General features: G+C 39.1%; 1 protein-coding gene across 3 annotated transcripts in view; it reads left to right on the top strand.

The window, feature by feature from the left end:
• LOC103725178 (multidrug resistance protein 1) overlaps positions 1-17,163 on the top strand; it is a 159,721-nt gene that overhangs the window by 127,386 nt on the left and 15,172 nt on the right. For all 3 annotated transcript variants that reach the window (XM_029558332.1, XM_029558331.1, XM_029558330.1), the window contains exons 19-25: positions 554-631; positions 3,634-3,717; positions 7,424-7,627; positions 9,205-9,305; positions 10,033-10,173; positions 12,579-12,735; positions 13,697-13,894. In XM_029558332.1, coding sequence (XP_029414192.1) covers positions 554-631; positions 3,634-3,717; positions 7,424-7,627; positions 9,205-9,305; positions 10,033-10,173; positions 12,579-12,735; positions 13,697-13,894 — 963 coding nt within the window. The remainder of the gene's footprint in view (positions 1-553; positions 632-3,633; positions 3,718-7,423; positions 7,628-9,204; positions 9,306-10,032; positions 10,174-12,578; positions 12,736-13,696; positions 13,895-17,163) is intronic.

Below are 17,163 nucleotides of genomic sequence, written 5' to 3'. Positions count from 1 at the left end.
CTCACACACATTGGATTTTTCAACTTGAAAGCTAAAATATGTGATAGCTTTTTTCTTGACATCTGTTGTGATTGAGTGAGTGTAAATTCCTGTTTTCCTGGAGTATACTTCTGTTCCTTGTTTAATTATTAATAGTACCCTTTTAATAGGTATTAATAGTACCTCTCACAAGTATCCCAATGTGCAGTTACACTGCACGTTCCAATTTAGATGATGCACATCATAACCATCCCCTTTTGAGTTCCCCTACCTTGAGAACAGCAGCTTTCTGAGTGACAGACCACTCTTCACTGAGAAAGGAAGTAGAGCTAGTAATCAAAGGGAAAGGAACACATTTATAATAAATCTGTAATCTGCCTGCAGCTGACTGCAGTGGCAGGGTCACCTTGCAACACACATGGCACAGGGTCACAGAAGCACAACAAATACAGGAAATGAGACTGTGACTTCATCTAGATCCTGCCTTAGCCATAACATTGACCCCCATCATGTTGTGTAACTGGTGTCTGGATCTCTCATGAGTCTTTGTATGACATGTTCTCATTCTTCACAGGGCTTCACATTTGGCAAAGCTGGAGAGATCCTCACCAAGCGGCTTCGATACATGGTTTTCAAATCCATGCTGAGACAGGTATGCACTCTGGGGTGAGGAGGACTTCCCTCTTGTGCTCCATGGACCCAGGTTGTAGGAGCCCTATCAGGTTGTTCAGAATGAGCCCCCATTTTGGCCATCCCTCAACTTCATCTGAATGAAGCTCTAAAGTCTATTTGTCACAGGTGGGCACCAGGACCTAGACTGGATTGAGTTAAACAGTTTCTCCTGACTTGGTTCTCCTCCAGCATTTTTGTCTCAGCAATGAGAGGCCATGGAGCCAAAGTAATTCTCTATACTTCATGTTATCCAAATTCCTGATAAGTCTTAGAAGGGATTGATTGTCTATACCCCTCATTTTGTCCCTCTGTTGCCTTCTTTCTCCTGTATACCCAGGACATTCTTTTATGACTCTCAATACCTAGAGACCCTTTACACCTTTCCTGCCCAAATTCAGACTCATCTCCATGGCCCATTCCTCCCTATCCAGTCTCTTTGCTGCGGCAAGAGTAATATAATAACCCAAACTACATTGTTATTAGCTGGTCATGGCTTAATATGATGCCTTTTATATTGTGCACATTCAGGTCCCTAACAATGACATTGTCAATGTTTTTATTAGAAAGGGAAAAGAGAATGGGCTAGAGCAGCCCAATTCAAGGTGGGAAACTTTAGCAATCATAAAAATATTGTATGTGACCCCCAAATTACTAGTTGCCTGCATAAAATAATGCCCCAAATACAACGGCGTCTAGATTCTTAACATTATGACTGGATGTTGTTATATACATATATGTTGAACCACATTAATAGAATCCTGGAATGCATGAGACTTATGTGCTGCAGGTTAGATGCATGTACCTGCCCCACAAGGCTAGAGATGTAGCGCAGGGGTAGAGCTGTTGCCTTGCATCTGTAAACCCCATTTAATCTCTACCACTGGAAAATAAAACAAAATCTTGATAAGAAATATCACTTTCTTATGTTTGAATTTTCAGAAGACAGTCCTTTCTCACCCTGTCCACAACCACTTAAAAATGCATTTGTAGAAATAGCTAGCTAGGGATAGTCATGGTAGATGAATGAGAGAGCACTGCTTGATGGAAGTTCTTGTCCTTCGACTCTCCTGTCAAGCTGTTGTTTTTAAGACAGGGTCATACGGCCCAGTTTGGTCTCAAGCTCTCTATGTAGCTGAACCTATCCTTGAACTCCTGATTTTCCAACCTCGCCCTCCCAAGTGTTGGATTATAGGCTTTCAAGTCATATTTATAACCAAGATTGCACTTAAATTCTCAAGGTTGACCTTGGTGCAGCAAATGTCCCATTACCCAACTAGCCTCCAGGCTCACTCCCAGGTCCATTACACTTTGGGAGTTGAGTGGATGGTGTGTGGTGCCCTCTGTACAGATTGTTCAGTAGATAAAATATATCAAAGCCACTGCTTATGAAGTATAGCATTAAGTATTGCAAGGCATTCAAATCTGAATGGCCTCTGTTCTCAAGGAAATCACATTTCAATGGGGAAGCACTTGAGTACTTGAGTCTTACTGTAAAGTAAGTTGATATAGAGTATAATGAATTATGATAGTTCATTTTCCTAAACTTTTAAAATGAAAATGAGTTACTTCTTTAATGCAAATCTCCAATTCAGGTAGCATCTTAGAAACCAAAGCTATTTGTGACAGATATAAATTTATAATTTAAAATCAGAATGTGTTTATTTAAAAATTTTGAGGTTTGCTGGGCATGGTGGCACACCCCTTTAATCCTAGCACTCCGGAGGCAGAGGCAGGTGGATCTCTGTGAGTTTAAGGCCAGCCTGGTCTACATAGTGAGTTCCAGGCCACCTGGGGTTGCAGGGAGACCCTTTCTTAAAAAGATCAAAAAAATGGTGAAATGTCTCAGTCATTAAAGTTGCTTAGTGCTAAGCCAATTCTTACAAGTTGTTCTGACTGCTACACATATGCCATGGTAGTATGTGTACACACACACACACACACACACACACACACACACACAAAGTTTAAAAATGTGAAAATATAAGTTTTACCAAGAAAATCCTTTTTTAATGTTTCTAAACTTGGAACTTGTGACTCCTCTCTCATCAGGCTTACTCCTTACCTCATCTTTGTACATCACTAGCAGTTGTTCAGGCTTTGAATACTCCCCTCTCTCTAATATTGCATCAGCCTCCTAGCTGCTTCCATTACCTCCATCCTCATCCCAATCTGGAAACTACCAGAATCTATCTCTAAGGGAAACATCTGTGTCTTTACAGTTACCAAAGGCCGTGTACGATGTGCATGCCCCATCCCACCTCGCAGAGGTCATCTACCATATCACCCTAATCCAGCACATGGTATCTTCCCCACATAGTTAACTACAAAAGGTGGAAGAAGAGAGGATCTGGGAACCACGGGACAGAGGTGTCCAGAGGAAGGCGCAGGTTAAGAGACAAGCATAGTGTGTCTTTTTAGGCAAGTGGCAGGCTGTAAGGCTTCCTTGCTGCTGTGTGAGCAGATGAAGTGTGCCTTCACCCTGGGGCCTTTGCCAGTGCTGTATCTTCCTTCCCTGGACGTCCTCATCTTGCCTTCATTTGAGTGTCTGCTCACATGTCACCTTAGAAAGGCCTCCTCTGTTCCTTCTCCAGCCTGTCCCTTACTTCTTTGTCCTTCTTACCCTGCTATGTTTTTCTCCCTCTTATTTATTACCACCTAAGACACTGAATGCTTATTTCTGTGTGTCTTTTATCTCTAGAAGGACACTTTGATGATAGCAACAACCTTGTTGTTACTGCTCATTGTGCAACACTTAGAATCAGGCTTTGAAGAAAGATGAGATTAAGAAGCATTTTTGTCAAATGCAGTGATCTGTTTTTGTGTTTGTGTTTTAACTCCTTTTCTTCTCTGTTGACTGTTACATCCTGAATGCTAAATGCAGAGGACAGAAATGCTAAACAAAACTGTGTGTGTCACTTTCCTCCTGGAGGTAAAAGTCTCATAAATAGAACTTTAAGACAAATGAATCCCTTTGTGTGACAGGATGTGAGCTGGTTTGATAACCCTAAAAATACCACTGGAGCATTGACCACCAGGCTCGCCAATGATGCTGCTCAAGTTAAAGGGGTATGTGCCTTTTTATCTGTGGATGTCCATCTTAATTCTGTTGTTATCCTTTGCATGAGACTGATTTTCTCATACTCATGTGTTATGATCATTTTAAAGAAAATGTAATTATCTATCTAATCCACAAATGTATCACATACTTTATAGCAAATAGGTCAAAATTTAAAGATTATATACCATATAATGTACAGATATAGTGTATAGACTAGTTACTGAGAATAGGAAATATTCTTAGCATATCTCAGGATCAGTTTGGTTTTAATGCTTAGTTAAGCTATAGAAAATTGTAATTGATGTTGAAAAAAGAGGATAGTGTAGTTTCTGTCTGAAATGTAAGGGACATTACAATTCAGTAGGAAAGATGAAAATATTTTTATAAATGGAAAGAAGGAAAGGCAAAGCACATAAAAAATTACAGCATAGGCAGAAAGAAATATTAGGCTATAACTTAAATTTTGTTGTTACCTGAACATATAATTGATAGAAATAGAAAATGTTGAACTCTCAAGTTTTGCTTTTCATATGAAGTGGCAGTTTTCTCTACAGAGACAATTTTTATGGCAAAAATCTACAATGTGGTGTGGAACTTCAAAGGCATATGGTCTCTGCTGTGTGATTTCATCTTGAGCCTTATCAGTATTGTTTCAGACTTCCTGAAAGGCCGTATTACACCAGTCATCTCTACTAATAAATAGCGCCTATGGAGAAGTTAAGTTATGAATGTGAAAAACACAGAGAATCACAAAACTATAGAATAAATCTTAAGAATTACTGCTGATCTCTTTGCTTAAAGCAAAAAAGTAACAAAGTTGCTGATTTAGACACAGATGTATAAAACTTAAGAGAGAAAAATGCACACTGAATGAAATAACTTTGAACTTCCTCAAAATAATCAGTGGTTTTGCTCTTGTGGAATCTACACAATAGGTCAGGTTGTTAAAAGGTATGGGATTGGGGGGAAGGGAAGAGAATAGGGACCAAGTGCTGCCTCACTATCAAGGAAAGAAGGCTTCAATGATGTGGTATAAATGAGAGGCCAGAATGAAGGAAAGGTGGTGTTCCTGTGACCTCCAAAGGAGTGTTCTAATAAGAAGATCAAGCATAAAGGCCCTGGGGGTAGAACATCCATACCTCTCACAGCTAGTAGGACAGCAATGCTAGAAGAACGTGAAAGGAAGAGTCACATTTATTAATCATTGTATGCAGAATTGGAGAGGAAAACATCATTGGGTTTTGAATGTGGGAGTTACATGGCTGCTATGTAAATAGGCAGAGGTAGAGAATTTATTACCATAATCTAGGATAGGGTTCTGGGACAGTGGTGTGGACATACTAAAAGTGACAAAATGTAGCTGATTCTGGATATATTTTAAAGGTACAGTCTACAGAATTTGTTGCTTAGATTAGTTGAAGGATTTGAAGGATAAGATGAAAAGTGACTAAAATATTTGTCCTGCACAATTGACAAGTAGAGTTGTTCTTAAAAAAAAAAAAGGAATCCCGATGGAGGATTAAGCTTGGCAGAGAACTGAGTTCTGTGTGGGTCTTAGTAAGTTTATGGTGCCAACATTACAAACATAGACAGATCAAGAAGGTAGGGAGTTTTATATATCTGGAGCTTAGAAAGTCTGGTCTGGAAATACTTGGGGCTCTTTTAATGCAGTGGTGGCTTTTAAAGCCATGAAGAGATGGCCATGACATCATATGTGGAGAGCAAGTCCTGAGTCCTGAGGTCTCAGGCTGCAAATAGAGAGACGTAATGAGGTAGTGGCCAATGAGGTAGGAAAGTGATATCCTCCAAACAAATCTGAGAGTGCTGTAAGGAGAAGCAACCTAGGATACAAGATGCTTGAAACTTCACATGGTGCACTGATGTGGAGGTGTTTATGGTTGCCACAAGAACTGTTTCAGAGGTATAGTTGGACTGTAAGTCTGATGGAATGAGCTTCAGAGACAGGGAAAGAGAGAAAGGTATTCCAGATGGATGCAAGGTTACGACTTTCTGCAAAATGGGAGCGAGCAATGGCATAATAGGAGGAAGACATTGAATTATTAGTTTCTATTTTATATAAAATTTAACTTGTCAAAATTGTTTAATTAAAATATTTACTTTTCCTGTATATAAAGGGATTTATCATCTTTGGAACCATCTTAATTATTTCTGTGGTCCAAAGCAGGATCTGCATATGGCTAAAAGGTTATGTAGCAGGAAGATGCTCTTAAGTGCTTTTGTCGGTGGCTGCTGTTGGAAATGAGTTCCATATCTCTTCTATCTGGAATTAGTCTGGGACTTATACTGTTTCATATCCCTGTTCCAGCCCCTAGACCTGCTTATTCTACAAACAGCCCATGCATTCTATCACCCTTAATTTTTTCTGCTTGAGCAAGGCTGGTCTCTAGAATACCCATTGCCATCTTCATTACTTTGGACAGATCTCTCCCAACTCCAAAGCTGAGGAGTACCATTTATTAATAACCAAAGCCCTCCTACACTCTGAATTCTGACACCATCCTTCACATGTCAGTTCCAGCATCATTATTTAATAACCCATCTGATATAATCAGTAGACTGGGATTTAATGAGGGAAAAGGTGCCACAGCTATGAGGTGCCTTTATGTGCATTAAATTCCTTAGCAGGGAACTAAAACAAGACTGAAAGACATACCATGAATAATAAACTGCATTTGCTGATTTGGGGTCAATTACTGAGATTATAATAAAGACACTGTTTGCCAAGCTGGGCATTGGCACAGGTCAAAGAATACAGGGCCTGAAAAATCTATCTATCTGCACATTTTCAATGTGAAGATCAAAGAAAGCAACCTGGAGAGACTCTCTAGCACAGAGATGCTGTAGGGTGCTGTTGTTCTCAAATAGAAGAGATATGGTGTACTACATTACACAAAGGTATACTAGATTGACTAAATTAACTGCAGGTATGTTGTTGAGAATCACAGTACTAAAAGCCATGCATCAGTACCCTCCAGCATTCCAACAGAGGGTTCTCCTTGCTATAGACTAACTTCCATACCTTTCAACTCTATAGTTTTTCTAAATTAAAGCCAAGAAAATAAGCGTTTCAATAGGCCCAGATATATTTAAGTATCCTTAATGATAAATTAAGCAGTTAATGATTAAATAAGCAGTTTTATGCCTAACTTTGGAAACATCCACCGCTCCTGGTTTAGTATAATTCTCAGACTCTTCCAGCATGCTGATTGATGAGTTTGCTTTAGTGGCGATGCTTTGATGCATAATGATTTTCTTCAGATTGAAAAATCAGAATAGAGAGAAATATGTAATTAAATTTTGGGTTATTGAGCTATATTAAGCATTGATAATTCATGGAAATATTAATTTTAGAAGCCAAAAATTTCTTACAAGTATACCTTTGCTTTTATGTTATAGGTGAGAAGATTTCCATGAAAATGAATTACAATCCATAAAAATATCTAATATGTATTTAAAGACATTAAAAGATGTGTCAATTTTATGTCTTACAGGGCTTATATTGAGTTCAATATTGTATAACTGCATTAATACAACAGCGAACCTAAAAGTTTTATAGCCACTTTTGAAAGAGATGTATCTTTGCTTTGGAAACTGTTATTGAGTATGTTAAAGCTGTAATGAAATGCTTCTCTAAAAAAGTTTTTTTAAATATTAAAAAAAAAAGACATGTCTCTAATTTCTTGTGTTTTTCAGGCTACAGGTTCCAGGCTTGCTGTCATTGCCCAAAATATAGCAAATCTTGGGACAGGAATCATCATATCCTTAGTCTATGGCTGGCAGCTAACACTTTTACTCTTAGCAATTGTACCCATCATCGCAATAGCAGGAGTTGTTGAAATGAAAATGTTGTCTGGACAGGCACTAAAAGATAAGAAAGAACTAGAAGGGTCTGGAAAGGTGAGTCAAAATAAATATAATTGCTTACATAATTAGGAAAAATATTCTTATCAGTGATGTTTTGTTACTCTCTATGCCTATCACTATGCTCTGACAGTTGTGTGTATGTGTGTTCCTGTGTGTGCATGTTGTAGGTAGATCAGAGGACAAACTTGGGTGTTTAGTTTTTTGAGGCAGGCTCTCCTCACTGACTGGACAGTGAGTCCCTGTCTCTGCTTCCCCAGCACTAGGATTACAAGTATGTGCCACCATGCCAAGCTGAGCTGTTCTTTTTTCTTAGTTCTAGGGGTCAAACTCAGGGATAGCTCTTTACCAACTGAGCTAGCTCCCCAGTCTATGACAATATTTTAATAACCACATTTCAGGCAATACTTACTATCAAAGATAATACTATCAAATATAGTACTTATCAAAAGATTAGAATTTGAAGAAAAGTGGGAAACACATCCCGAGGCTCAAAGACTGCCACCTGCTTTTCATGGCTTTTCTGGTTTCAGGCTGTTGTCTTCACATTTCCCTGTTCTATCCAGTCCCCTCCCCTCCTTCCTGCCATCCTGCCACCTACCCACCTTCTCTGTTTTGCTTCTTTCTCTGAACCAAGTTTAGAGTCATTTCTGTATCAGAAAAAGGTCCCACTGGCTGAAGTCTCTGTATATACTGGGTGTTCTTTCCATTCTTCACACCCTTTCCCAAGAATACAAAAGATGATAAAGGCTGTATGGTCCTAATTAAATAGCCTTGGAGGGAATAACATGCAATTAGAACACAATTTAATGAAAGAAACTTCCTTGAAAAAAATTGATTTATCATTTTTGTTTAAAAAAGTTTATTTTCATTTACCTATTAATACCATTTTTAAGAACTTTTCCTAAGAAAGTAATTCACTATGAGTGTTTATGTACTAGGATATTTATCAGAACATTATTTTTAATAAGAAAATATTGCCAGTAATATCTAACTGGCCATGATATTAAGTATCAATGAAAAACTCATTAATATGTATTTAATGAGCATGAAAAATACTCTTGATACTAGTAAGCCAAAAAAAAGGTAAGTAGTAAAATATAGAATTCAATTTTTTGTTAAAGATTTGTATGCTTAGAAAAAAAATATGTAAAATACATGAATATGTAACTTTCATTCTTTACCTTTTCAATATCTCCCAAACTTTATTGAGTTATCATGAGTGACCATTACACATCAAAAAAGTATAAATATCATATTTTCAAAAATCTGTAAAGTAACAATAAATGTTAAACATCATCATCATAGAAGACAGTACTACAAAAGATATAACATGCTAAGTTGTCAAGTCTGTACAGCTCTATGGCTTAGGCAAGTGCATCATCTTTTCATGTCCTAGTTGCCTTTTGTGAAAAGAGGGTAAGGTTAAGTTACTGGATTTCTCTTAACTTCTAAAATTCAGTATCATAAATTACTATTCTTTTTCATAGAGAAGATATTCAAACATAAGCCTAAATGCTAAATAAATAATACACTATGATAGGTTAATTTTATTAAATAGTATATAGTATTTATGAATTGCCTTTGTTTGACCTGTGCTTGATCTGTTGCAGATTGCTACTGAAGCAATAGAAAACTTCCGAACTGTCGTTTCTTTGACTCGGGAACAGAAGTTTGAAAACATGTATGCCCAGAGCTTGCAGGTCCCATACAGGTAAGAACCCCTGAAGAGTAGGAGGAGGGGAGTCTGAGGAGTGTTCAATCAGATTTATTTTCAGGATTGCCTTAGCCAGGAGGTAGAGTGAAAGCGAAGAAAGTTCTGGAAAGGAATCAGTTGGGAATCACCTGAGATTATCCAAGAGAGAAATGAGAGAACCTGAGCTTAGGCAGGGACATCTGTGAGGTAGACCTGGTGAAGGCTGGTGATGGGAGTCGGGGGTGGGCAGCATGGAGAGGGCGTTGGTAATGATGCTGAAGACCAGTCGGATAATGACTCTGCTGTAGTTAAGGTGAAGGCTGTTTATGGAACATGGAATTGGAGGTGTCCAGGGACACTGAGAAGTGGTGTTTCCCGAGGATGCATTCTGTTCCTTTCTTCTCCAGTAGAGACCGTCTCTTCTTTCTTTAGCACAGCAGTATCAGGGACAGCTCTAATAAGTGCCGAGAACATTCATTAATGTAAATGAAGCTCTTTACAGAGTTATAGTTTCTGTTTATCTTTACATCAATCCACTGAGATGTAGTCATCCTATATTAAAGATGGATGCACTGTGGCTCAGAGATAAGGTAGTTTCCTAAGTCCCCACAACTGTAATAAAGTGTGGATTAAGTTTAACTGTTTAGAGCAGGAATCTGCTTGTGTGCCCCACTGCCAACCCATCATAAGTAGCAATTTAATGACTGACAAACGAAGCGGGGTAACTTTTGGTTGCTCTTTACAGAAATGCTCTGAAGAAAGCACAGATCTTTGGGATCGCATTCTCCTTCACCCAGGCAATGATGTATTTTTCCTATGCTGCTTGTTTCCGGTTTGGTGCCTTCTTGGTAGCTCGTGATCTCATGACTTTTGAAAATGTTCTGTTGTAAGTATTGGGTTCATATTTATGGTTTAACTCTGAAAATAATCCTGGGATGATGAACATGCTTAGGGATAAAACTGTGGTGAAGTGTCCTGAAAAACATTTGGTGATTGAGAAAGTGGTGTTTTCTCTCTGTCCATGAATTACCACTGACATACCACATTTTATCAGAAACTTTTCCACCCTGATCTGACTCATACATATATAACCTTTCTGAATCTGTCCCTGGGTCGAGTGATTGAATTCAATGTCTCCAGAAGGCTTTGGCCTTTGGGAAAAGACTCACTTTCTAAGCAAAGAAATGGCTCTTTAAAGGACTTTCCTGCAGGCCAGCTAAGAAGCGGAAGTAGGGAATTTGAGAGATGGCTCAGTGGTTAAGAACACTTGCTACTCTTCCAGCGGACCATGGTTCAATTCCCAGTACCTACATGGTGACTAACAACTGCCCATAACTCTAGTTCCAGGGCATTTGAATGCTGTCTTCTATGTCTGAGGACATTGAATGACACAGATGCACTTACATACATGCAGGCAAATTACTCGTATGCATAAAATTAAAAATTTTTTAAATTTTTTAATTTAAAAAAAAGAAGTGGAAATGATGTACTAATTTCTACAAACCCTGAGAGATTCCAGGATAAATTTTCTTTTCATTGAAAAAAGAATATTTGCAAGATAGGAGCTGGAGAAATTAAAAAATGAGAAAGGGAAATCCTAAATTAGGTTTTTTCCTGCTACATTGCTATGAACATTAGAAATTGTACTTTGGGGTCTGGAGAGATGGCTTAGTGCTTAAGAGCACTGACTGCTTTTGCTGAGGACCTGGGTTCAATTCCCAGCCACCCACATGGCGGCTAACAACCGTCGGTAACTCCAGCTCCAGGGGATCCAAAACCTTGTTCTGACCTCAGTGGGCATTGCATGACATGGATGTGTTTACATACACACAGGCAATATACTCATACACCTAAAATAAAAATAATTTTTTAAAAATTGTGCTTATGCCGGGCGTGGTGGCACATGCCTTTAATCCCAGCACTGAGTTCAAAGCCAGCCTGGTCTACATAGTGAGTTCCAGGACAGCTGGGGCTATAGGGAGACCCTATCTCACAAAGACCAAAAAAAAAAAAAAACCCAAAAAAAACATGCTTTGGTCATGGGAAGACGAACCTGAATGAAGGGATACTACTTGAGTCCCCAAATATGCAATTAGTTGTCCAGAGTGTGTATGAGCTTTCTGAGCTTCTAAGTTTGGTGGCAGGCAAGACTCCTTTTTTTTTTTTTTTTCCTGTGTTTTGAAGTAGGGTCTCCCTGTAGCCCCAGCTGTCCTGGAACTCTCTATGTAGACCAGGCTGGCCTTGAACTCACAGAGATCCACCTGCCTCTGCCTCCCAACTGCTGGGACTACAGGCGTGCGCCACCACACCCGGTTCTGACTCTTTCCTTTTAATAGCACAACATAATTAGTACTGATATAGTTGTGCATTGCAACCAAAATGAGATAAGCCTGACCTGACATTGCAATATGTTGATGCTTCATTTCTGTCCTATTTAGGCATTGATTTGTTCATGCATCATTATAGTTGACTTAAGATTTAAATTTTCCACCTTCTAGCCTACAGGCCTGACAATGGGTATGTAAGTGATCTTTGTGATTATAACCAAAGATCAAAGTCAGTTATCACTGAGATTGGGGCATTGATTGAATAATTTTATGACTTATTGCCTTATTCTAAGATTTTCATATGCTGCTAATATGTGTGAGTGCTGTCTCATAGATTAAGAATGCATTTACCTCTTGAAAGAAGCATCACATTTGTGTATTTAAGAAACTCTTTATTGCACAACTCACATGTTTTCTAAGAATCTGCTGTCAGCAATGCAAATATTGATGATTGCCATAGTTAAGCTGTGTAGTGATCAACCACTAAACTCCACTGACAGAGAACTATAAACATTTATTTTGTCCAAAGTCTATGGGTCAGTTCTCCTTAAAGGGTTGGGCAAGTCTCTGTTGTGATCACTGTTGTCTGCAGTGAATTACAGGCTAATTGGCCAAAGTGAGAGGGGAAGACTAAAGGAACAAAGCATGGACTGAGTCATAGGTTTGAAACTGGGAGCAGTGATTTCTACCACATCCTGTGAGCTAAAGAATGTCACAAGGCCATCCCAGATTCAGAAAGTGGAAAATAAACTTCTACTTCTTATATGGAAGTTAAGCAAAGGTCATGTTCTAAGAAGCTGAGGATGCCAGGACAGGTGAAAAAAAGGACCATTTTGTAATCAGTCTGTCATGTTGACATGAACAAATAGAGAAAGGGACTTTATCATTACTTCTTGGTTGTGGAAATGCCGCTTGTTAGCATTGTGGCTATACCAATATGAAAACCTTGTCTTTCATTTTCCAGGGTCTTCTCAGCTATTGTCTTTGGTGCCATGGCAGTTGGGCAGGTCAGTTCGTTTGCTCCTGACTATGCCAAAGCTAAAGTGTCGGCATCGCACATCATCATGATCATTGAAAAGGTCCCCGAGATTGACAGCTACAGCACGGAAGGCCTAAAGCCTGTGAGTTTGATGTTTTCAGTGTATGATCTGCTCCTGACTCCTTAACAGAAATTCAGTTAATATTTATGCTTTAGTAAAAATGTTTATATGCTGATAAGATCTGGACCATGAGTTTATTTGGATAAATGTTATTACTGTGTATAAATAATTACAACTTTAGGACTAGGCATGGTAGTGCCTTTAATCCCAGCACTTGGGAGGCAGAGACAGGCAGATCACTGTGAGATCAAAGCTAGCCAACCTGGTCTACACAGCCAGTTTCAGGCCTACTGGGGCTACAGGGAGACCCTGTCTCAAAAAGATTAAAAAAAAAAAAAAAGCAACAAAAATTTTCTACTTTGGAGCTGGGCGTGGTGGGGCACTCAGGAGGCAGAAGCAGGTGGATTGCTGTGTGTTCAAGGATAGCCTGGTCTACACAGTGAGCTCTAGTTGAAGCTACAGGGAGACCCTGTCTCAAAAAGACAAAAAAAAAAAAAAAATTCTACTTTAAAAAAATTTAAATTTATTTTTATTGTTATGTGTTTGATTATTTTGCCTGTCTGTATGTAAATGCACCCATGTCTTGCCTGTGGGGGCCAGTGAAGGGCATAAGATCCCAGGTTCTCTGCAAGAGCAACCAGTGTTCCATCTCTCCAAAGCCTAACATTTACTACTTTTATAGAACAAAATTACAAGGAGATAAAGTACTGTCCACTGTGTATGGAAATTCAACTCATCAGACTTCCCTCTATGAGGTTATATTAGGAGAACATATTTATGTTTATATTGTACATTTGTGTTGTCTTGATAATTCATGCTGGAAAATCAATAGCATCTTTTATATCCTATTAGATTATAGTTATTTGAAATGAAGCATAACTGCAGTTGGAGTTTTTTCTTCTGAGACCCAACACTGAGTTGCCTCTACCCTGTGTTTTCAGTATTGTTGCAATCAAGCTAAATGTTACTCTTCTCATTTTAGGATATGCTGGAAGGAAATGTGGCATTTAATGGAATTGTGTTCAACTATCCCACCCGACCTAACATCCCAGTGCTTCAGGGACTGAGCCTCGAGGTGAAGAAGGGCCAGACGTTGGCCCTGGTGGGCAGCAGTGGCTGCGGGAAGAGCACGGTGATCCAACTGCTCGAGCGCTTCTATAACCCCCTCTCCGGAACAGTGGTGAGCACACTTGTATTCAGATCATTTCAGGCTTTCTTTCATCATCCAAATGCCTGGATGTGTTTAACCCTTTACCATAGGCCATGGTTTTTTCAGTCTTTAAGCAATGCCCTATTAGAAGTCCCAGGTTTGGTGTCTAGTCTATAACAACTGTGCCAGCCAGCTTATCCAGCTTCTCTCTCAATGTGCTGCCCCTCTGTCCTCCTTTGTATGTAGACTTCTTACCAACCTTTGCTGTGGTTATATTTCATATGACAGAGTAAGAACTGGCAAAAATTGAAGTAGCCAGAAAGATAAAGAGGGAATTCTAGGAGAAACAAGTGGGATGAAAAGTCAAGGCTGGGGCATATTTCAAGAAAGAAAAAGTGGTCAGCAAGGACACAGGCTGTGGAAAGGTCAGGTAGGCTGAGAACTAAGAAGTCATGCTATGGTGTAACAGTTAATGGGCCATTCCCACCATTGTAGTCTCCATGAAATGGAGATGGGAGAGAACAGTTTGTCATAACTATCAATGGTTAGGAGGGGACATGGAGATTTTAGTGGGTATGGACTATGAAGAAGATCACGGGTGAAAGGGGCATGTAAGAACAGCAGTGAGAGCTAGACGTGGTGATGCATGACTTTAATCCCAGCACCCAGGAGGCAGAGGCGGGGGCAGCCTGGTCTACATAGTGAGCTCCAGGCCACCTGGACTATAGGGAGTCCCTGTCTCAAAAAGACAGAAAAAAAAAAAAAAAAAAAAACCCAGCAGCAGGGAAAGAAAGAGCAGTTGAGGGGTGTGGTTAGGAAGATGGGAAGATGCCCAAGCATCTCCATCCCTGGGAATGAGACAGTTCCACAGAACAAACAGAATCTCCAAAGTAATATGGACACATTTGTAAAGTGGATAAAAGGATGCCATTTTGTTTTCTGAACTGAAATTGTAAAGGAACACTCAGAATTATCTATTCAGCGAAACTTTGAGAGCCTTTAAGGGACTGTCTTGGATGCTGGGCATGAGATAGGAACCTTGACGGGAGTAATGAATTTAACAACTATAATGAGAGATCAGCAAAGAGCCAAAGAAACAGAATTTAGAGCAGGAAATTGTCCTTATGTATGCATTAGTTATGGACCTTTTCCATTACATTTAAAAACAGGCATGACTTTACTCAGCCAACAGTTTAAGTGCATTTTCCATATTTTTAATCCTTTTTAAAAAATGTTTTCTGTGAGCTCTTATTTTATGCTTTAGTTTAATTGCTAAAATTTGAGCATAGGACTCTAAATAACATTCTCACTAGACTTAAAGCAATGACTTGGGATGTCAGCTCTAAGCTCTGATTAAGATCCTCAGTAGACTCTTATTAAATATGTTATTAAATGTGCCATAAAGCCTGGTAAGGTCCAGGTATACTGGCTTATGCCCATAATCTCAGTATTTTGGAGGCTGAGGCAGGAGGATTGCGATAAGGTCAAGGCCACTCTGAGCTACATTGTGAATTTCAGGCAGCCTGAGCTAGAGAGCAAGTCCTTATCTCAAACAGAGTTGTAGAGCATTGTAGCTGTGTCTACCTTCAAAGACTTTAACTGAGAAGATGGGTCATATCTTTCTAGACTTTATCATAAAGAAGTGAGGCATACAGCTGGTTCTCTGGTTAAATGGGATTTACATATTGGGAACAGTGGAGCTGGCATTCATTCAGTGCAAGAGGTGATGTGGGCTGTGCACAGCAAATAGGCCACTTCAGCTGAAATGGAATTTAGTAAGATTAGTAGTTCTCACAATTTTCTGATTAGATATCATGAAATGTTTTAAAATATCACAGCTTCTTGATACATTCACAATCACTTTTTTCCAATGGAAAAAAATCACTTGGTGATATCAAAATGATGGTATTCAAAATAATAGTCTTAAACAGCAAAACAACTATACAAGAAAAGAATAATTACTGATTATTCTTTATGTTCATAAATATAAGCAGAACATAACTCAGACATGGACAGAACATTTAAGTTCAATATATGAAAACGAGATCTTTCTAAGTATTTCAAGTAGATGAGTATTAAATGTAGGAAGTCAGTGCTTAGTCTTTGGAAGAGCTAGATAAGAAGTAAAGGAGGCTGTTCCCAGGTTTCCAAACTGCAGCACTGCAACTATGGCCCTATGACCAGGAAGTACAGAAAAGTATATCCATGTCATAGCTGTTCCAAACCTAGGGACACAAGACCAATGTCTCACAAAGCACCTCTCTGACCCCTTCTGTTGGAGGAGAATTGCTATCTGCCTACCAGATTTTACATAGTACCCCTTTCTGGTGGAACTTAATTACTCCCCAAACCAAAGAAGGCTGGGAAAGAGCTTTCAGCTTTGGATTCCTCGGGCTGATGCAGAAAAATTTGGAAGTGAATGCTGACTGCATAGGACAACAGTCATCCCAAGACAGAGCTGTGACGGCTGCACTGAAGACAAATAATCTCATTTCTCACAGGAAGATCCAATTATCTGGGTATTTGTAGTAAGCTTTAAAATGCTGCCAAATGGTGCACAGCAACCAAACTTATTAGCAGAGGTATTCTTTAAAGAATCTCAAATGAATATGCAAAGTTTTATTTATAAATATCAACTACAATCTTTAATAACTCAATTGTATCCTAGCTCAAAAAAAAAAAGAAAAAAAATCAAAAAATGAATAAAAGAATGAGTCAGTCCCTTAAAGAATCATTTGTTAATAAGAATTAAAGAAAGGGGCCTGGGGAGATTGCTCAGTGGGTAAGAGCTTTCTGTTGAAGCATGAGTCCCAAGTTCAAGTCCCTGTACCCACATCATGTAGAAAACCTGGTACAACAATACAGACTTTATAACCCCAGGATTGTGGGTGGTGCTGACAGGAGGCTCTCTGGGGCTTACTGGCCTATAGCCTAGCTCCAGGTTCAGTGAGATACCTTGTCTCAAGGGAATAAAGCAGAGAGTGACAGAGCATAACACCCAACATCTTCTAGCCTTCTTCTGTGTGTACAGATATATGCATCTACAAACAAACATGCAGGTATACATATACCACACAAATTTACACATGCATACACAAAGAATTGACAAAAGGACTCAACTCAGAGGACTACTCCGAAGTCAGGAAACTCTCATAACCATCAGTTGACTAATATTTTGAAACATCTTGACATGGAGTGGTGATTTTCAAACTTCAGTATACATTAGAATGGTCTTGGGGACTAGTAAAGAACATAGTTACTCTGAACCATTCCAGTAGGTTAGAGCCTGGTCTTTTTTT

This window comes from Nannospalax galili, unplaced genomic scaffold (genome assembly GCF_000622305.1).
Source record: "Nannospalax galili isolate Female #2095 unplaced genomic scaffold, S.galili_v1.0 scaffold85, whole genome shotgun sequence".
NCBI lineage: Eukaryota > Metazoa > Chordata > Mammalia > Rodentia > Spalacidae > Nannospalax > Nannospalax galili.
The sequence above is the reverse complement of the archived record's forward strand: the minus strand, read 5'-3'. Positions and strand labels throughout refer to the sequence as shown.